The sequence below is a fragment of the Tasmannia lanceolata genome, unplaced genomic scaffold, assembly GCF_043159265.1.
Source record: "Tasmannia lanceolata isolate RefF3 unplaced genomic scaffold, GAP_Taslan_0.1 ptg000037l, whole genome shotgun sequence".
Taxonomy (NCBI): Eukaryota; Viridiplantae; Streptophyta; class Magnoliopsida; order Canellales; family Winteraceae; genus Tasmannia; species Tasmannia lanceolata.
In genome coordinates, this window is record NW_027518714.1 from 49,379,831 (window position 1) to 49,402,783 (window position 22,953).

Sequence of the window (22,953 nt, forward strand, 5' to 3'; positions counted from 1 at the left end):
TCCAATGGTTAATAAAGGAAAAACAAACACTCCGAGAAGATTAGAGACCGTCCGAAGCTTGGGGGCCGAAGGCTTGCCGGAAAACATAGATCGATCGGAGAAGAAAGCTACCAAAACCCCCTTCTCCCTCTCTGCGATCTCCTTTCTTTTTTTGCTTTTTTTTTTTATATAGGTAAATACGAGCTGCTGATATTGGCACTCCCAAATGATGGGCGCGCGATTGCGGAAATTTTGATGAAGCGAGCGGACAGATCGTGTCCTATTCGGCCAATGCACGTCCGTTCGAGAATAAATTCGCCCCCTAACCGGATAAATTCACCCCTCCTTTCTAGTTTACACTACGGTCCTTACCTCGGCCCGTTCGCTAGGCAAACGCGCTCGGATGTCGACGAAACTTTCCAGGGACCTAGCTGGGACCCTAAGCAAGCTTATGGTAGAATTTGGGGTTCCAATTCATTCATTTGATGGGGTTTTGCTCGAAATTAAAAAGTTTAGGGCACGGTCAAAATGGGGTGTCTACAGCCGTACATGAGAAACTCAAGAGAAAAACACTCCTCTTGAGTGAGTTTTTTGGCTTTTTGGAAATCCTAGTAAACTTTACGGGTTTTCAAACAGTTGTCCATTATGTTTCATTATTGCAGTGAATCTTGATTTGATGATTGTGAATTGGTAAATTAAAGCACATCTATTATACCCATTGTGTTTGCACATTGTGTATGCTCCTTTCGTAGTATACATATGCTTATATAAATAGACTGAATCTGGAGATATTTATGTAGAATTTCAAAAGGAAAATAATATCTGCCCTCCACCATTTTGATTATGGCAATTCTCACTTATCAAACACTCTTCTGATTTGCTGTTACATATGGGTTTGTGAGAATTCCAATAGCCTATCCTAACTAATTATAGTTGGAATTCCAAGGGTGGTCCCGAAATGGCAACTATGAGGAGTGAAAATTATTAGGTTGCTTAGCAAGTTTTAACCTTTTGAAAACTCAAACCTAATTTAGAAATGAAGAGATCAACAATGAAATTCAAGCACACAAGCAAATCTAAAGGTGCAATGCAAATAAAGAGCAAGTGTTCAAGAGAGAGTGCACCCGAGATTTAAAGTGGTTCGGTCCTCAAAACGCGAGGCCTACTCCACTCCACCAACAAAAACCCGTTGATGGCTTCACTATGTGATATTCCTAACTTCGGCGAAGATCGGTGCCGATTACAAATTCCGATTACCTTTAACCTTGGTGGCAATCTTCACCACGGAGAGTGGGCTACGCTTCTCCGAACACTCGCCCGAATACAATCTTGATAAAGAAAGAAAGAACTAAAAACAATCCCTCACAAGGGTTTACAACTTTGTAGAAGATGTACAAATTTAAGCCTATGATCCAAATCCTAATCTTAGAGAATGAGAGGCATAATCAAGTTTGATTCACTCTTTGGATGTTCAAATGAAGTTTTAGAGTGTTAGGATTCATGTTAGGTATATTAGGAATACCCATATATATAGGAAAAGCCAAATATGACCGTTCAAGGGGATTGTCATAATTATGGCGAAAATTACCAACGGCTCTTTGTCCCACCGTTATAGTGTTCTCGGAGTTCCGAGAATATTTCTCGGAGTTCCGAGAAAAAATCTCGGAGTTCCGGGAATACAAACAGAAGTTAGAAAATTTCTACTGAACCATTTCTTGGAGCTCCGAGAATTCACTCGGAGTTCCGAGAAGCCTATCAGCAGCTGATTTTCAACTCATGTTTCTGGGCTTCCAATATTTCACCAACTTGGGATTGTTATGAGGGTTCCAAAGTGTTGGAACACCACATGGACAATCACTTATACATTTCAGGGGTGTGTGAGATTACTTAATTATGCGTCTAAATCTAAATTAAGATTGGATCTTTTACAATCTAAATTGACTTTGATCTTCAATGCGATTCTTCTAGTCTTCATTCGTCTTGGACTTCGATGACTTTGGCCTTCATGATGTGGTCCAATGAGATCTTCTTGGCCTCAATCCAAGCAATGTTGTCTTAGCACATTTAAGATCTACAACTTAAACAATCAAACACATTAGTGATTTTAAATCACTTGTGTATTGGAATCATCAAAATAAGATGGGAATGCCAAGGTGGAAACCATTGGGCTTACAATCTCCCCATTTTTGATGATGACAAGCACAAGAGATTTTTCAATAAAAGCATACATATTTTCCTTACACTAGAATTCTCTCCCCCTTTGGCATCAATAAAAAAGATTGGGGTAAAAGAGAAACAAATGGATGAAATATTCAATTTAAAGCTCCTCCTTTTTCAAGGAAAAAGACAAACCTAGAACTCCCCCTATTTGGAAAACAAATTCAATACAAGAGGGTCTATTTAACCATAAAAAGATATTCAATATTAGGCATAAGCCCCTAATCTAAGCACATATGAAGAGGATCATATGGGGGCTTTGGGAACCCAAGATTTCTTGGTTCCACCATAAACCCTAATTTTAGATGCACATTGGAATTGGTAATGACCATTTATTCCACAATAATGGCATCTAACATGAGGGTTAGATAGGCTAGTCCTATCATAATATGCATGAGTAGGATTACGACTAGTTTTCTTTAAGATTATGTCAATTATTTTGTCACCATTTAGGAACCCATGGAGACATAACCTTAACCTTTCATTTTCATTATGAAGATGTGTTATTTGATTTAAAGAATTATTAAATTCATCTTCATAAGATTTGGAAGAGCTTGCCACATTTTGAAATTGTGCTAATTGGCAAGTTTTCTCATCCAAACAACCCTTAAGGGTTTCAATCTCAAGTTGAAAATTTTCAAGTTGTGCTTGAGATTTGGAAGAAAAATCATTTCTCAAAAAATTAAGTTCATTTTCTAATTTTGAAATAGATTTCTTTTGAACTTTATTTTTAGAAATTTGAGAATGCAAAGTTGAGCACAATTCATCATAGGATATTTTTTTCACTATCGCTACTTGATGAATTACAAGATGGGTTAGAGTTTACCTTATCTTCATGGGTGAATGCCATGAAGCAAAGATCATCTTTTTTATTTTCTTCTCCTTCACTTGAGCTTTTGCCCGACGTGCTTAACGCATCCCAACCGGCGGCAAGAGCCTTGTGCTTCTTCCAATCCTTCTTTCCCTTGTATTTTGAGGAAGATGACTTGAGAAGCGGACACTCCGGTCTTTTGTGCCCCGTCTTCTTGCAATTGTAGCATCTTATAACTCCCTCAACATCGCTTTCTTCTTTCTTCTTCTTTTTATCCTTTTTATGTTTCTTTCTCCATAAGCTTTTAAATTTTCTTAAAGCTTCTTCTTCATCACTATCAGCCTCACTTGAGGATGATGAGTCCGCTTTTATCTTGGAGACTTTTAGAGCTAGAGATCGGCTTTCTTTTTCCTTCTCTTTTGGCTTCTTCTCCTCTTGTCGGCTAGTGAGGAGCATCTCATGGGTGATGAGAGATCTTACAAGCTCTTCCACGGTTAGCGCCTTGAGATCCTTTGATTCTTGAATGGCGGTGACTTTTGGATCCCAATGTGGAGGAAGTGACCTAAGCAACTTACTCACAAGCTCATCAGTAGGATAAGATTTACCAAGATTAGCTAATTCATTAGAAATTTTAGAAAATCGGGTATACATTTCGAAAATGCTTTCATTTTGATTCATTCTAAACATTTCATATTTGCTCTTTAACAGGTTTATTTTGGAATCCTTAACTTGAGATGTTCCCTCATGGGTAACGGCAAGTGTATCCCAAATAACCTTGGCGGAATAAAAAAGAGCTACTCTATTAAACTCCTCCGTAGATAGGGCGCAAAACAAAGAGGTTATGACTTTGTAATTTAAATTTGCATGCCTTTTCTCTACGACATTCCATTCTTCAAATGATTTGGAAGGCAACATGTATCCATTTTCAACAATGTGCCAAAGCTCCACATCTATCGAAAGAAGATAGATGCGCATCCTTGTCTTCCAATGTCCATAGTTGGACCCATTAAAGAAGGGAGGTCTAGTTATTGAATGGCCCTCCGGAAGTCCGGTTCCATTTGTATTTGCCATTTCACAATTAGAAAAGTTGCCAAAGATCTTATGATCTTTCCCTTGTTGAAATTTAAGAAAAAAATTACCAAAGATTTTAAGATAAGAAAATCTTCTAAGAGCCAAGCCTTTGATACCAAGTGAAATTCCAAGGGTGGTCCTGAAATGGCAACTATGAGGAGTGAAAATTATTAGGTTGCTTAGCAAGTTTTAACCTTTTGAAAACTCAAACCTAATTTAGAAATTAAGAGATCAACAATGATATTCAAGCACACAAGCAAATCTAAAGGTGCAATGCAAATAAAGAGCAAGAGTTCAAGAGAGAGTGCACCCGAGATTTAAAGTGGTTCGGTCCTCAAAACGAGAGGCCTACTCCACTCCACCAACAAAAACCCGTTGATGGCTTCACTATGTGATCTTCTTAACTTCGGCAAAGATCGGTGCCGATTACAAATTCCGATTACCTTTAACCTTGGTGGCAATCTTCACAATGGAGAGTGGGCTACGCTTCTCCGAACACTCGCCCGAATACAATCTTGATAAAGAAAGAAAGAACTAAAAACAATCCCTCACAAGGGTTTATAACTTTGTAGAAGATGTACAAATTTAAGCCTATGATCCAAATCCTAATCTTAGAGGATGAGAGGCATAATCAAGTTTGATTCACTCTTTGGATGTTCAAATGAAGTTTTAGAGTGTTAGGATTCATGTTAGGTATGTTAGGAATACCCATATATATAGGAAAAGCCAAATATGACCGTTCAAGGGCATTGTCGTAATTCTGGCAAAAATTACCAACGGCTCTTTTTCCAACCGTTATAGTGTTCTCGGAGGTGCGAGAAAAAATCTCGGAGTTCCGGGAATACAAACAGAAGTTAGAAAATTTCTACTGGACCATTTCTCGGAGCTCCGAGAATTCACTCGGAGTTCCGAGAAGCCTATCAACAGCTGATTTTCAACTCATGTTTCTGGGCTTCCAATATTTCACCAACTTGGGATTGTTATGAGGGTTCCAAAGTGTTGGAACACCACAAGGACAATCACTTATACATTTTAGGGGTGTGTGAGATTACTTAATTATGCCTCTAAATCTAAATTAAGATTGGATCTTTTACAATCTAAATTGACTTTGATCTTCAATGCGATTCTTCTAGTCTTCATTCGTCTTGGACTTCGATGACTTTGGCCTTCATGATGTGGTCCAATGAGATCTTCTTAGCCTCAATCCAAGCAATGTTGTCTTAGCACATTTAAGATCTACAACTTAAACAATCAAACACATTAGTGATTTTAAATCACTTGTGTATTGGAATCATCAAAATAAGATGGGAATGCCAAGGTGGAAACCATTGGGCTTACAATAGTTGTGTAAAATGAAGAGGTTGTTCGGATACAAGGAAAAAATATGAAAAAAATACAGATTCTAATAGCTTTGCAATTTTCCGACTGAAGTGGGAAATTTCAATTTTGGAAAAAAAAATTCTATGAAATTAACTAACCAAATACAAGAATGTTTTTGGGAAGTGATATAATCGCCCCCTTTCCTTCCCCAGCTACCTTTTCTATTGTATTTATGACCAGGGTTTTAAATTTCGACCGAAATCTGAAATTTCAGACCGAAATTTTGGATTTCGGAAGTGTAATTGCAGAACGTACTTAGCGAAAAAACAGAGTAACAACTTCTCTCAAGATATGTTGCAAATCTTTGTTGCGGAAACCAATTTGATTGGTCCTGGTTATTCCTGGCCATAACTCTCTCATCCCACTGAATTTTTTAAAGAGGTTTTTTTCGGTTGAAATAGAATTTGATGACCTCCGATTGGTAGAGATTTCACCACTTTTGGACTTACCTTTCGAATTAGAACCAGAAAAAAGCGTAAATAGTCGAAAGAAAAAAGAAAGTTGCAATAATAATAACTATTTTTACAACATTTAATAACATTTTGCTATTATTACTGTATATCCAGATCTAATGGTTATATGTCATGATAAAATCTAAAATGGTTAGTCTTGCTTATTTTATGCCTCATTTCCCTCATCAATGTCTAACATCGCTTCTTTGCAGTTGAGGGGATCATTATCATTTTTATTTGAGATCATATTATATGTTCGCCCAAGTAGACAAGTCTATCAGGTTGCTTGATCTCCCGAAATCTCAGATTTTGGTTAAGACCGACATCGAAACGTTCCGAAACCGAAATGGGAGAAATTTACAAAATTTCGGCCGGGATTTTAGTTAAATTTTTTTTTTAATTGTTTACAAAATCTCAGTCGAATTTCGGCCGAAATTTAGGCCCAAAAAAGCGACATATCACGCCTTTCTACCAAAATTCGCTCGAAATTTTGGGATTTCGGTGGAAATTTCAGTTTCGGATAGGACTGAAATTCATGCCGAAACGGAAATTTAAATTCTTGTTTATGACCATGGTTTCAAGTTTCGGTTTCGGAATGCTTTTCGGTCCTCATCCAAACCGAAATTTCAAATTTTCGGCTGAAATTCGCCGAAATCTATTAAAATAATATTTTATCTCATACTAAATTTTGGCCGAATATTAAATAATGAAGAAAAACGAGACTTTTTGGGTGAAATTCCTTAAATTTCGAACGAAAGAAAAAGGAAATTTCAATCGAAATTTTGTCGGGTATACCCATTTTTGGTTCGACTGAAACCTGAAATCGGTCGAAATTTAAAACCATAGTACTTATGACTACTCTTTTAAATTAAGGCTCTGTTCACTTCTTTTCCTCGGAAAGGGAAGGAAAGGATTTCATTTTCCTTTCCTTTCCAGGTGACATGGCAGAAGGGAAAGGAATGAAGAGGAAAAGGCTTCGTTTTCCATGGAAAGCCTCTTTCCGATATATTTAATCGGAAAGCAAATCTCAAGTAACAGGGAAAAAGTCAATTTCCACGTCATTTTTAGCCTTTAAATAAGAAATTCCACATCTGATAATAGTTTTCCCTGAAAAAGAAGTGAACACAGAAATTCTGTCTTGTCAAGGTCTTGTGAGGGAAAAAAAAAAGGTTGTTTTCCCTGGAAAACAACATCAGGGAAAAGAAGTGATCAGAGCCTAAAGGGAATTGCGGAAGAAAAGGGGAAAACAGCATCAGGGAAAAGAAGTGAACAGAGCCTAAAGGGAATTGCGGAAGAAAAGGGGTCGAATATATCATTTCCCTACTTGAATACCCCCATTTTAATATTGTATGTGACACTGGGTCCCACATTTGTCAGCCGGGAGAGATGAAACGTGGAAAGTGGGGCCCATAGAAACATGGCAACTTGTTAAGAGTTAGCTCGCAGAGCTCCATCGATTGTAGCTTTCTTTGATTCCAGCCACAGCGATTGGACGAGAATAATCGAATTTAGACTAGGGGAATGGACGGCTATGATCAACCAGAGGAAATCATCCAACGGTGTGTGTGGGTCTGGGGCCCACTAGGGGAACAAAGGTCACATGGGAGAACGTGCCCGTCCAAGTCAGCAAATTGTAGGGATATTAGTACAAGTGGGACTCCGAATACGGTATTGTGTCGGTTGAGGTGGGCCCCGTCCACGTGGCAGCAATGAGGACTACGAAAGCCATGTCAACAAAGGACTGAAGGAGATAAGTGTGGCTCAAAAATTCGTGAGATCACGGCGTGGTTTGCGCCTTAAATAAAGTTGTGCTGATAACGACGTTATAACTTAGGCTTCCATGTGCTGAGCCACTTATTGCTCTGATTTCGGTCTCTCTCTCTCTCTCTCTCTCTCTCTCTCTCTCTCTCTCTCTCTCATTTATAAATCATAATTTGATAAATTTATAATTTAAAATATTATTTTTTCAACAAAAAATAAAATTAACAATGATTATTTTATTGCAAATTTTATTTTCATGTAATTTTAAATTTTTTGCTATGGTTTTAAATTAAGAGATTTTGTATGGGGTAAGCAGTTATAGTCTTGTATTTTTGTATTTTTCAAAAAGTACTGTACAGACCACACTGTGGGATGATCCAAACCGTCCATGTGATGGAACACAGCTTAAGTAGGTTGTTCCCCAAAACTCATTTCAATAGGATGATCCTAGCCCTCAGATCTATAGAGGTTTCCATAATATGTAGTTCCTCTATAGATCGGAGAGCTGGGATCATCCTATTGAAATGATTTTTTGGGCACAACCTACTTACGTTGTGGCCCATCACATGGACGGTTTGGATCATCCTACAATGTGGTCCTTACAGTGTTTTTTTTTTAAAATACGGGACTATAAGGGCTTACACCATATATAAAAACTCCTAAATAAAAAGGAAAATGATATAAAAACGATTTCCGATCATGATCGGCCTGTGTGACACGTGGGTGCGATTGGGTCCGATGAACTGATCGGAGGACAAAAATCCGACCAATTGCGAATGGGCCTACATTGACGAAAAGATCCAAGCCGTTGGATATGTATTCTCATTGTATAGAGGTAGTTGATACATGCAGGGATATGAAAATAGAAAATTGAAATGAGAAAATAGATAAATTGAGGGGAAAAACTTAAAAGCAATAGAAAAAATAAGAAAAAACTATAATGCTAATCGAGTTAAAAGAATCCTCCAAAAAAATTAAATAAAAATAGTATTACTAGAAAATTAATTAAAAACTCAAAAGATAAATATAAAAACCCCTTAAAATTGAAAATGACAGTGTTATTAAAAATAGAACTTGGGAAATATCAAAACAATAAAATATAATAGAAAAAATAAAAATAATTACAAAGACAGAGACAAAACAAATAGGGAAACTGCCATTCAAAAAAAAGGGAAACATAATTAAACAAAATAAGATATGAGAAAAGTGTTCCCGTGCAACTGCTCGGATAGCTTATCTGAGCAGCTGCTTCAAAAACTCATGTGGCCCCACATTTTGGGGTGATCCAAAGCGTTCATTTGGAAGGCCCTTACATGGATAGGGTGTGTACAAAAAATGAGCCCTTTAGGATCATCCTAACTCTGCCATTTGTGAAGGAAAAAAATGGTCAGAAACAGTGTTGGTCTATTTTTCCTTCCACCTTTGATTGGGTTAGGATGATCCTATAAGGCTGATTTTTGGTACATACCCTATCCATAGAAGGGCCGTCCAAATGAATGCATTGGATCACACAAAAAAAGATGGCCACATGAGTTTTTGAAGCAGCTGCTCAGATAAGCTATCTGAGCTGCGCAGGAACACTATTCTCATAAGATATATAACACTAATCCATTTTTTAAACATAGCAACAATATTATATTTAAAGAAGATAAAATTTAACAAAAAGAATGTTCATGTCTCTTTGGAAATGAATTAATGATGATATATTTTTCAATAAAATGGACAAATAAATGGGCAAAGAGGGCCCACATGTATAAGAAATAGAAAAAAAAAAAAACCCTCAAAAAACGAGCAGCTTGTATGCCTCTAACTGACTCAACTAAATTTAGCAGAAGCAACGTTTGAAAGAAACAAAGGTGTCTACATCACCGACAAATAGTAGCCTTTTTCAATAGAAATTGATGTTTAAGAAATTTGGTATTGTCTAGACAATTTCTCATAAACCCATATCGCAGCTCACATTTCTCATAAACCCATTTCGCAGCTCACTTTTGCAAGAGAGAACAGCCACCTCAGTTGCATTAACTGATCCAGTGTGTATAATATTTCTCTTTAAAATTGCTTTTTGTTTAAATAATTCAAATTAATCTTAATCTAAGTTAAAATAGGACTATTGTTCGGTAGTTAAGCTTACCCACTCGTTAAAATTGTTTTTTGTTTAAATAATTCAAATTAATCTTAATCTAAGTTAAAATAAGACTATTGTTTGGTAGTTAAGATTACCCATTTAAATTAATTAACCAAAAAAGTAAATCAAATATTTAGAGAGAGAGAGAGAGTCAAAAGTTTTCTTGGAATTACAATTTCCTTGTTTAACGGCCGAAACTACCAAACAAGGAATACTTTAAGGCCATAAATCACGAACAAGGAGGCCCACATGTGTAGTTTAATCACGCCCTTTAGCCGGGCTTTAACCCTTTAAAAACCCTTCTCCTTCTTCCAACTTCCCTCACCCCCCTCTCTCTCTCTCTCTAATAGAGGAAAAGAAATGGCAACTGCCTCACTCTCTCTCCTTTTCCTCTTTGCTCTCTTTGCTCCAAACCCCATTTTCTCTTCTCCTTCATCCACATTACCACAACAACCTGATGTAGTAGCACAAGAGGTAGAGAGGTAAGCAAATACACCAAACTTATGTGTAATGCACATTCTAATTTCTCTTGTTTAATGTATTATTAGCATACTTAAGTAATGTGTGTACATTTTTCAGGAGTATCAACAGCTCAAGAAGGCAATTGGGCTACCTTTCATGTGGGACTGGAAACCCGATAGACGATTGCTGGCGTTGTGACCCCAATTGGGAGCAAAACCGCCAACGGTTAGCCGATTGTGCAATTGGGTTCGGTAAAAATGCGATTGGTGGCAAGAACGGGCGCATCTATGTGGTCACCGATAGTGGGGACGACAATCCGGTGACCCCAAAGCCGGGGACTCTTAGGCACGCGGTCATCCAAACGGAGCCCTTGTGGATTATTTTCGCTCGAGACATGGTGATTCAACTGAAGGAAGAGCTGATTATGAACTCTTATAAGACAATTGATGGCCGAGGAGCAAGTGTTCACATAGCCAATGGACCGTGCATCACGATCCAATTCGTGACGAATATTATCATACATGGTTTACATATTCATGATTGTAAGCAAGGTGGGAATGCCTATGTTAGGGATTCCCCTGGGCATTACGGGTGGAGGACGGTTTCGGATGGGGATGGGGTTTCGATCTTTGGTGGGAGCCATGTTTGGGTGGATCATTGTACGCTCTCGAATTGTAACGACGGTCTGATCGATGCGATCCATGGATCGACAGCTATTACGATCTCCAACAATTACATGACCCACCATGACAAGGTCATGCTCTTGGGCCATAATGACGCCTATACGCAGGACACCAATATGCAAGTCACTATTGCCTTTAACCACTTTGGTGAAGGGCTTATACAAAGAATGCCTAGGTAAGTTTGTAAATCTCTCTCTCTCTCTCTCTCTCTCTCTCTCTCTCCCTCCTTCCTACGTCATCTTAAGTCTCCCGAGTTGACTCCCTTTTGCCCTGTCTTTGTACACGTCGGAGTCCGCATTTTGCCTCATAAAATCGATCAATTCCTTTGACAGTCAGAGTTATGACCTTGTCAACCGAGTACTCAACTGAGTCGTGCTGAGTCACTAGGATTTGCTTTAGCCGTGTTTTGACCGTCATCCGAGTACTCTCAATTGCTATCCTCACACAAAGATGCCTAGGACTCTAAAGGCTCTCTCTCTCTCTCTGTCATTCTTGCATACCTTACACAAAGATGCCTAGGACTCTAACGGCTCTCTCTCTCTCTCATTCTTGCATAAATTTCCGAATGGGACTGATTCTCTTGATTTGTTTCTCCACAATTGCAGATGTAGACATGGATACTTCCATGTGGTGAACAACGACTACACCCATTGGGAAATGTATGCCATTGGTGGGAGTGCGGCCCCCACTATCAACAGTCAAGGAAATAGATTTCTTGCACCCGACGACAGATTCAGCAAAGAGGTGTGACACCTTTATCCTTTTTTTACTTTTAACAGGAATTGATCATTTCTACATTCTATACACTGTATCCTCTATGTATAGCAGAAGGCATGTGAGACATGTGACCCACCACCTCGTTTTGTCTGTCTGCTATATGCTATACAACATGACCCAGTGTATGAACGATACCTTTGGTCACAAAAATACCCTTGAAAAAGGCCAAAGGACTCTTTAACTATGGAATTAATAAGAGTATTCTTTTTCTGCTAAATAACATGGAAATAAAATTACTATAAATCTTATTGGGCAAATAGGCCACTTATTGGGCCCACGTGCCTATATGATCCTCCTCACTGAATTTTGATGTTTTCTTACTATAGGTGACAAAACGTGAGGAGTCATCAGAGAGTGACTGGAAGAATTGGAATTGGAGGTCTGAAGGGGACTTGATGTTGAATGGTGCATTCTTCACGCCATCCGGTGCCGGAGCTTCATCGAGCTATGCCAAGGCTTCGAGCTTGGGGGCTCGGCCTTCTTCGCTCGTCGGCACGATTACTACGTTCGCCGGTGCACTTTCTTGCAAGAAAGGATCGCGTTGCTAATTTATGTCACGAGTGTTTAATTACTCACCTAATTAGAGAGAATAAGAGTGAATTGAGAAAGGAAAACAAGGATTAAAGGAAGGGTAGAAGAGGGAAGAATGAAGCCTAGTATATTACAATTTACAAGTATAGCTTTAAGTTGATGTTTCCTTTGTTTTTTTATTATGATTCCAACCTCGGCCTGTTGTTTCTACAAACACTGGGATTCAGTTGAGAGTCTTGGTGGGGTTAGAGGCAACTAGTGCAGAAGTGTTGATACAATGAATTTTCTATTCTAGGTTTTTCTTGACATCAATCGTCTTTGGTTTGGATATATCAAGTGCAAATCTCTCTCTCTCCCTCTCTCTCTCTCTCTCTCTCTCTCTCTCTCATGTGGTGAATGGTCTACAAAAAACCATGTCATATTAATGTTAAAATGTACAAGAAAATGAATAAAATAAGGGAATCATAAATACACTAGAGGTGACTGGCCCATGGAAGAAAAGGGGGTGAATATATCACTTCCCTAAAAGAATAGCGAAATGATATCGGCACTCCCTTGTTTTGATAGTGGAACTCCCATTTTCCAGTCTATGTACTTAAAAAAAAAAAAACTTGGGTAGACGTGGAAAATCGTTTGAGGTTATTTAAAACCTTATAAATGTAATTATTTTCTCTATTAAATGTAATATAAGTTTCTTCATAGCTATTAAATACTCTACATCTATATGTTTAACACGGGAAGATTATGTTGCCCTAGTTAGGTCATTTAAAACTTTTTCAATGTAAATTTTCTTCCAGATATATGCAAATATTCTACACATAACAAAAAGTCACCTAAAAAGAAGAAAATTCACCCACATAAAAAGAAGGGAAGAAAATGCAAGCATCCGACAGTCTAAATCTAAAAAGATTTTTGGTCACATAGAAACAAAGAAAAAGGTGGGCAATCACAAGTATTAAAGCTAGTCCCACTATAATTTGATGAACTTAGGAGTTAGGTCCTTGATCAAATAACCATCGGTCTCGATCAACATGCATGCCATGTTGGACCCATGGGTTGCTCATAAACTTCATCTCTCCATTCTTACTCATCTCTATTTTTAAACATTTGCTTGATTATCACCGTTGATCGCTTTTTGGTATTTGTAAACAGTCTTTACCTGCTGATTAAAAAAATGTGAATAAAGAGAGGAATGTGGCAGATATCATCTCTCTAGGAAAGTGCACATTAGATCATGATTATGCTTTCCATCCCAACGAGATCTTCTAATAATATGAGATTTTCTCATCATAACACATGCCATTTGGTCTACTCTCCTTCATTAAACAGTTTCCACTTTCCAACCTAACATGTAAACAAATTAAGACCGATATGCTATTCTACTCTCTTTCTCTCCCTCTCCCTCTCGTGGCCGTATAGTAGGATTGTATATTAGGATAGATATAGACGTGACATACAAAGGGGAGAGCACATGCACTTGGTCCTATTAATGGAGCCATGTTTTGTGGACTAAAATCCCAACTGCATCTTTGAAAAAAACACACACCAAGAGCAATTTCTGGTGAGAGAATTGACTTTTGAACCCCAGCCTATCATAAATGTCTGGTTTGAGCTCTTTACACACCTTCTTGCCACCCATGATTCCAGGCAGTTCAATTCACTCTACCAACAATCAGTACAGCATAACTAGGTGTGCAACTTGGGTCCAGCTCAATCCGAACCCGATGGGTTCAACCTAATTATGGGTTGGGTTGGGTTGGGTGTTGGCATTTTCTCGGGTTGGGTTGTGTAAGGGTTGGGAAAAGCCAAGCTGATTTAGTTTCGGGTTGGGTTAGGGTTGAGGCCTTGGGCAACCCAACCTGACCCGAACCCATCCTCCTAATTTTATCATTATTTAAAAAGTCTTATGGTTATGTTTTTTTCCTCCTAGGCTACCTGAACTCAACTTTAATCAACCCGACCTGATTTGAAAAAACAAAATGGGTTAGACATGTCGGGTTAGGGTTGAGAGATTTAGAGGGGGGTTAGGTACCCGAGGTTCTTGTTGGATCAGGTAGGGCTTAGGGAATCCTATCTCGGTTTGGGCTAGGTTGGCCTCAACCCGACCCAACCGGCCCGAGTCGTACCCCTAAGCAAAACTACTTTCTAGTTGCTAAATCTACACAGGAAGTAAATCATACACCGAAAATCAGTGTGCATCCCGTCTGTCCCCCAACTCAGTGTGCATCCCAGCTCTCTTGCCGTCAGATAGGGGCCGTTTGGATACGCGGATTTTAGACTCCTGGATTTCCTCAAAATTATAGTTGGGGGACAAGAGAAGAAAGAGAGCAGCCGTCGTTTTCTGATTTCTAGCCCTTCTATCTGACGGCAAGAGAGCTGGCGATCATCCATGTTTCCAGGTTTTAGAAATCGCAGGATGCGTGAGAGATTTCTAAAACACGGTTTTCTTTCTTAAAATCCAAGAAACGCTGCTAGGACAGCTTGCAGCAGCTTGATCATGAACCATCTTTTAACTGTTTTCAAACTAAAAACCTAGATTCTAAAATCCGCATATCCAAACAGCCCCTAAGTGTATGACGTATATGTATCATAATGTTGATGTATAGTGTACCCTACCATGTGCAAAATGGTCGGCCCAAACCCACTCAAAAAAAGAAAATGAATGAATTTTCATTCAAGAAGAAAGAGTAGGTCACGTGCATGGCCCCTCCCATGCCATGCATTTCAAACAAGAGATAATCTCCTCTGCTTTTACACTTGGAACAAACAAAACTGAGTACTACTTTGGTTTTCCTTTTGTTGGGGGTTGGAAATTTTAAGTTGTAGCCACATAAATTGTACGAGGGAATTGAGACAGGACAAATGTAGGACAGCTGTATAATTAAAATCATTTGTTGTATTGCTTGAGAGTAACGTGAGAAGGAATTAAAGGATAGAAGAAAATGGATCCCCATGAAGAGATATACATTATTATGGTCTTAGGCAATATGCACAGTTATTGACAAAGATCAAATGAAATATAGGCCAATTTCTCATATTTGCTCTGTGTGCCCTTGTCTGTCGAGTGCCTCACCCAGCTTACTGGGTTGTTACCCTACAAAGCACTTGCCCGTTCATCCTTGGGGCCCCTCAAATTCCTAGCCATGAGCTATGTTAGGTACAGTTCGTTATCCTTACTGTTCTCTGCCACCCACTTGGCAAGCGGATAGCTTGTTGCCCTTATTGTTCCCTCTGTTGGGCCCTTCCCATTGCTCTAGCCTTAAACTATGGCATCTCCACCTTGCACCCCACATGGGCCTCTGGCCCTGCAAGGCCAGAATAGGCTAGGCGGTCAGCCCCCATTCGAATGGTGTTAGGGGTGTTTCTCTTTTTGCCAGTTTAAGGTATAATTATTATGTAGGTAAAAAAAATCAAAAAATTACCACAGATAGATTTAATTACTAAATCTTATATATACTATACTTATATTTTGTAAAGTAATCTTAGCACCATTGAGGGAGGTCCTCAAGAGCTCTCTTGAAGCACTCCACTAGGGATCTCATTGGAATTCACACGATTTCACATGTGTTCTTTTTAACACTTATTCACCATCTCTCCTTCTTACCATCTCTTCATTTTAGAACTACTTACTACATAATTGTTTATGCATTTGTTCTCCAATCTAATTAACAAGGAATGATAGATGTAAGGGCCCTCTTTATGTGTTAGAGTATGATATCTCCACCGTTGGATCACCATGTATTAGATGAGAGTAAATGTAGTTAGAGTAGACAAGGGAAGTGGTTGAGATTAGATTAGATTTGGGATGCCATTTTATGAAATTTGGGATGGATTGTATAGTAAAAACAAAAGAAGATGCTTATGAGCAATGTAGGAGGGTGTAATTTCCATCCTTATTCTCTGCCTTGGTCTCACCACCACCAACATAAGGATCTTTACCTTGGAATTTATGGCCAACAGACTCTACCTCTTTACTTCATTGCGAAGGGCATTGTCAAGCTCCTGGAAATCAAGGAGACTCCATCATTTTTATGACTTTTGCCTTTCTGTTTCTTCATTTTCCTTTTGCAACCATGAATAGGAAGGAGGGTAAGCTTCTTGCGGCCATGACTGATTCATAGCATGATGGATTGCTTCTGGGCATGGTGTATCAAACAGAAATATCAGAGAAGGGGTTGCTTCTGCTTGCCGGTTATCAGATTCATAGCACGGTGGCGGTGGAGGAGACAGAGGTTGGATTGGTATTGTTTGTAGGGATCGAGTGAAAGTGAGTATCCTTGGGTCGGGGCGGACGGCCAATCTAGCAGTTCGCTGGGAAAATGATGCAGCGGAAATTGTGCTCAAGGCTAGGTGGATTGGATAGACTGCTCTGATACCATAAAGAGTTTGAAAGATTTCTATGAATCTCAGATCATTCTCATTAACTGTGAAAGGTGCTTAAATAAGCACTTACAGATAAATGTGAGAGAGATAAAGATAAGATTTGGAATTGTTAATCCAATCTAATCTAATCTAAACCACTTCCCTTATCTACTCTAACTACATTTCCTCTCATCTAATACATGGTGATCCAACGCTGGAGATATCACACTCTAACATTATGCAAGGGCTAAAGAAGGGCCCTTGAATAGATCCACATCATTAAGTGCAACAGAATTCTGTTTCTCAACCAATTTTAAAAATGACGACGTGGATCTATTCAAGGGCCGTTCTCCGCCCCTTGCATCTATCATTCCTCCTAATTAATATATTAAAACATAATTTGGACTCAATCACTTATAAATTTTTATAACTCCCTATAACAAATTGTTGAGAAATTCCGCCGGGCAATCCGATCCGATCGTGCACAAATATAACGGAAAAGTAAAATAAACAAACAAATCATGCCACAAGATGAACACCAAGATTTTACGTGGTTCGGCAAAGCTTACTCCAAGGGCAAGAAACACGATCTTCCACTATGAGAAAAACAATATACAAGGATTAGAATGGATTAATCGCAAACCCACAAACCTTCTCAAACCTAAGATCGTATCCAAGAGAAAACCCGAGAGAAAACCCCAAGAGAAACCCAAGAGAATACCCCAAGAAGAAAACCCAAATAGAAAACCCTCTATTTTTCTTCTTCTCCCTTTGTCTCTCTTTCTCTTCACTTCTCTTTTTTCTTTTTCTCTCTTTACCTCTCTTGATTTTTCCACACTCCAAAGAAGAAAGCCACTTCCTCTTTTTAGTTGTTTCCAAGAAATCCAAATAAGAGGGTTTCTATCTTTGCCTCTTGCCTTCCCAACAATCTCCACCTTGGCTTATTTTCCAGCCATCTAAAGATTTTCCGTTGATGTCTCCACCGGTTCACTATTACCGCAAACCACCATTGGCCTTCTAAAGTACCAGCTACACACCCTCTAATCACCTTGGTTCTGACTCCTCCCGATTCGATCAACATGGTCAATGCACATGTGTAGTTGCAAACCCGTTGACTCATCTAGTCAACCTTGGAGAGGGATCTCGATCCATCCTCCCCAACGCAGGTACTGTCATCCTCTCACAATCGTCTGCAACCTGGAAACCCGTCTCTGCACCAACTGCGAAAGAGACCCTACGCATGCATGCGCTACCACACATTTTCCAACTAACCATCGAGATCTTAGCAACATCAGTCACCGTGTCCCCAATCAGACGATATAATCCACCACACTTCTCTCCTTTCATCAGAACCATACAGCCGCGTGTGATTTTCATGGCTCCACCTGCAGCTGAAAACCTGCAACCCCTGGAGTCCAACCGGCCAAGCGATACTAGATTCTTCCGTAGCTTTGGGACATACGCCAGACCACCCAAAGTACGAACTACTCCATCGAACATCTTGATCTTCACCGTCCCAACTCCCGTGACGTCACAAGTGGACCCGTCACCCAAGGACACTACACTAGCCATTGTCTCTTGAAACGTATCAAAATATTCCCTCCTGGAGCATACATGAACAGAGCAACCTGAATCTAGAATCCACTCAACATGAGAAGTGTGATTACCTGAGGAGACTGTGAGAACGTCTCCAAACACTTCGCTCTGTTCTCTCGCCACTACAGCATTCGTAGCACCATTGTCCACTCGGTCAGCTCGCTTTGGACAATCCCGCTTAATGTGACCATATTCCTTGCAATGGTAACATTGCACACCTTTTTCACCGACCCTTAATCTTGACCTGCCTTTTCCTGATCCCCTGTCAGACGACATTCCTCTTTGATTCCCACCATGAACAACCAACCCTTGTTCTTCATTTATACCAAGAACAGGTTTCTTCCGCATCTCATTCGATAAGAGCGATGCCGTGACTTCCTCAAACTTTATCGTATCCTTATCATACAATAAAGTCTTCACCAAGTTGTCATACGAATCAGGAAGAGAAGTAAAAAGCAAAATGGCATTGTCTTCTTCCTTCAACTTTTCTTCTACCTTGTGGAGCTGATCCACAAGCCCGTTGAACACCGTAATGTGTTCCAGAAGATCCTCGCCTTCCTTCATCTTTAGCCCGTATAATTGCTGCTTCAGATACAACCGGTTGGCCAAGCTTTTTGACATATAAAGTTGTTCCAACTTATCCCATAATTTAGGCGCATCTTCTTCTTCCATAACATTAAACATAATGCTATCTGCCAGACATAGTCGAATCATGCTGACTGCCTTCGACTCAATGTCTTCCCACTCGGCATCCGTCATCTTTTCCGTTTTTCCATCCTTTCCCTTCAACGCCTTAGACAAGCCCTGTTGAACTAGGATGTCCTTCACCCTCATCTGCCATAGGGTGAAACTTCCCTTTCCGTCAAATCTGTCGATGTTGAACTGAGTAGAACTTGATTTTGCCGCCATCTCAGATTACTCTGCTCTTCACGGTATAGCTCTCCACCTCGAACGAGAATCTTTCTTGGACAATCTTTCTACTCCAAAAAATCACTCTAATCGCGATCCAACCACAACACCCACGATCACTCCATCCGGCCTCGACGATCGCTCCACCTGAGCTTTGATACCACTTGTTGAGAAATTCCATCGGGCAATCCGATCCGATCGTGCACAAATATGACGGAAAAGTAAAATAAGCAAGCAAATCAAGCCACGAGATGAACACCAAGATTTTACGTGGTTCGGCAAAGCTTACTCCAAGGGCAAGAAACACGATCTTCCACTATGAGAAAAACAATATACAAGGATTACAATGGATTAATCTCAAACCCACAAACCCGCAACCCTTTCCTTGCTTCTCAAACCTAAGATCGTACCCAAGAGAAAACCCGAGAGAAAACCCCAAGAGAAACCCAAGAGAATACCCCAAGAAGAAAACCCAAATAGAAAACCCTCTATTCTTCTTCTTCTTCCTTTGTCTCTCTCTCTTCACTTCTCTTTTTCCTTTTTCTCTCTTTACCTCTCTTGATTTTTCCACACTCAAAAGAAGAAAGCCACTTCCTCTTTTTAGTTGTTTCCAAAAAATCCAAATAAGAGGGTTTCTATCTTTGCCTCTTGCCTTCCCACCCAAGCTACCTATAGTGGGTGGGAAATAAGGCAACTTTCCAACACAAATCAATCAATTATGACTAAAACCTTCTACAACTCAACTAGTAGAAAGCACACTTCATGGGAACACTTTTGGGTCTCTTAATAACTGGCTCATTGCACTTAAAACTGAAAATTACAATCTAAGCACATCTCATGAGAATACTTTTACAACTTAACCAATGATCAGTATGTTTATAGTGCAAAGAGATAAACTCTTGAATGGGATCACGGTTGGAAGAAAGGTTTTCAAACCGATCGCCCAAAGCTATTTGGGCACTCAAAATGTATGTTAGTATTGTATGCCCTTAGAAGTTATTTTCTTTGTAAATACTTTTATATGAGACATATGTGTAGACACCTCATTTTGTTTTACCTTAGCTAACGATAGTCAATTGCGATGGCTAGATTGATGAACAATATATAGTTTCTTGATTAAACAACCTTGATAGTCTCCAACTCATGTCATTTGGAAAAGAGTTTCTAAAACAGCCATTCCACTTGAATAAGTGCATTTTTGCTAAAAATCAACCTTTTTGACTTAAGCTCCCTCTGAGATTAGTCAACAGTGGGACTCCATCTTATCTTAAGCAATATCACCACGATTTTAAAAACTCGGAACAAACCCAAGGTCTGAAGCCCCACAAATCTCTCCATACAAGAACATCGGTACAGATTAGGAGTTTTGTGCATAGTTACCAGAAACTTCTAAGTTGGATGGGAAGCTCGCTTCTCCTAAAACTCGCTTTGAAAGCTAAGTTATTCTCACTACCAAATTTAGGGGAAGCACGCTTCCTAAACACTTCCTATACGTTTCCTCTTAATTAACAGTAGGCTTCTTATTGCGGTGATTGTTTCTCCCTGAAAGAATATTTTATCCTTTTGATAATGCTCAAGGAGTATATTTAAAAAAAAGGAGTGCATTTAAAACTTGAAAACTCTTCTTAAGTTTCAAATGAAATTATGTGGATCTTTTCAGAAAACTTAACATTAAATATACATTAATAAAACATGCGAAATTGTAAATTCCTAACAATTGTAATTATAATTACTTGCAAAGTCTTCTTTTCTGCTTGTAATCCTTACTTATATTAATCCTTCCTCCCTAACCTACGACAATTCTACTTTTTCTATATACTTCGTGTTCACTTCCAATGACTCAATGAGGCTTCTTACAACTTCATATTGACTTTCAATCATTATTTTAAATTTCGGCCAAAATATTTCGGTTTCGGTTTGGACCGAAACTGAAATTACATTGAATTGAAATTTTACATGATTTCCCCTAAATTTTCCCGAAATCCGAAATTTCAATTTTCACCCTTATTTATAAAATTTCTACCCAAGTGTTAAAGATTCCCACCGAAATATTAAAGATTTCTACCGAAATTTCATACGTTTTGAAGGAAGTTTCAAAAAACCAAAATTTTTGTCAAAATTTTACATGATTTCAGCCGAATTTTCCACCAAAATTGAAATATTTCGGTTTAAGTGATGGCCGAAACCGATATTTAAAACCTTGCTTTCAATATCACTTCCCATACATTTTCTCTTTATGTTCCATAGAGATTTTCGCTTCCCGCATTTTTTCTTTTCTAAATCCCTCACTTCTCGCACTCGCTTCTCACTCTGGCAACTGTGGTTCTGTGATGGCAAGGTAATCCCTCCAAAAAGAATTCATAAAAGTACTTTTTAAAAAATAACTTAAAGCCCACCCAAACTTACGAAACACCTTTTGGGACTTAGAATAATGGCTTTTCAGGTACCTAATTAAGACTGCCATCACACAACCTTGTGTGATCACAAAGCCTGTGAAGCTTGTGATGTCAGCTTACAATGCAAACACAAGTACATTCTAGACTGCTTCATTTAAATTCCCATAGCATGAGTGCCCTCTTTTCGCCAATTTCGCCCTTCTAGCATTCCATATTTTATAAATAATTCATCTCTACCAAAGATTTTAACCCCTAAAAACCTATGCACCGAAGTAGACACCGACCTGCGACTTCTAACCGGGCGATCCTGGCACCTAACACCTTCTAGTTCCACAGTCGTAAACCACCAATCAGGAAATTTTCGAGAAGTTGGGGTGCTTCGCCTCCATTTCAAGCCCGATGGACCCCACAAGTCTGGAAGAAGGCGGAGCCCTCAATGACCACGGCAGGGATGCCTAACTTCGAAAGGTGCATAGGATTCTTATGTTAAAATTAACAAGCAAGAAAAAAATAGCATACTTTGTATGTTATTTTTTTCATAATAATGTTTTGTAGATGATGACATTTAATTCATTATGAAATCTGTTAGACCTAAAATCGGTAACAGGTACAGCAGTGGCGTGAGAGCTGAGCTGGATGACTAGGGGAGCTGAGTCCTGAGGGACCGGAGTGAACGAGAAGTGAGGTGGTGGAGAACGAGTCCTGCTATGAGGGCTGAGTCCTGCACAAGTCAAGCGAGGTCAGAAGACCAGACCGGGTTTTACTCCGGACAGGCCCTTCGACACTCAAGTCAGTATGAGCAGGAGTGAAGGGGAGATGTCTAAGAGTTTTTAGGGAGAGAAGGGATTTTTCATTACCCATTGGTCTGAGCTTTGATCCTGTATTTATAGGAAAATCTGGTGAGGTGTCCTGGACAGGTGGCGGCCTGTGAGAGGCTGCAGCTCACCTACTCTGGGACAGGTGGTGGCCTGTGAGAGGCTGCAGCTCACCTACTCTGGGACAGGTGGCGGCCTGTGAGAGGCTGCAGCTCAACTACTCTGGGACAGGTGGCGGCCTGTGAGAGGCTGGTGTTTTCACACCCCATCAGTTGCCCCCCAGTTTCCCAAGTCATTGAGAGACTTGGGAAAGTGTGATCAATCGATTCTTTTAACGGGTAGGCATTGTCTGGGAATGAGTCAGAAAACTAAGTTCAGAGATCCAGTCCGGAGTCCGGCTGGAAGTGGAGTCCGGAGATCCAGTCCGGAGTCCGGCTGGACGTTGAGTCCGGAGATCCAGTCCGGAGTTCGGCTGGAAGTTGAGTCCGGAGATCCAGTCCGGAGTCCGGCTGGAAGTTGAGTCCGGAGTCCGGCTGGAAGTGGAGTCCGGAGATCCAGTCCGGAGTCCGGCTGGAAGTTGAGTCCGAAGATCCAGTCCGGAGTCCGGCTGGAAGTGGAGTCCG

The 22,953-nt window shown here is 39.7% G+C and overlaps 1 protein-coding gene across 1 annotated transcript; it reads left to right on the forward strand.

Annotated features, from left to right (window-relative positions):
- The first annotated feature begins 10,105 nt into the window (after positions 1–10,105).
- Positions 10,106–12,582, forward strand: LOC143860735 (putative pectate lyase 18). Its single transcript, XM_077371540.1, has 4 exons — positions 10,106–10,281; positions 10,379–11,119; positions 11,550–11,688; positions 12,048–12,582. The coding sequence occupies exons 1-4, from the start codon at positions 10,160–10,162 to the stop codon at positions 12,267–12,269; spliced, it is 1,224 nt and encodes a 407-aa protein (XP_077227655.1). The 5' UTR covers positions 10,106–10,159; the 3' UTR covers positions 12,270–12,582.
- Positions 12,583–22,953: the final 10,371 nt, after the last annotated feature.

Excerpts from the sequence above, each read along its gene's own strand:
- LOC143860735 (XM_077371540.1), top strand. The coding sequence starts at position 10,160 with ATGGCAACTGCCTCACTCTCTCTCCTTTTCCTCTTTGCTCTCTTTGCT. Across the intron at positions 10,282-10,378 it reads GTAGCACAAGAGGTAGAGAG|GAGTATCAACAGCTCAAGAA; the intron begins GTAAGCAAATAC and ends TACATTTTTCAG. Across the intron at positions 11,120-11,549 it reads CTTATACAAAGAATGCCTAG|ATGTAGACATGGATACTTCC; the intron begins GTAAGTTTGTAA and ends CCACAATTGCAG.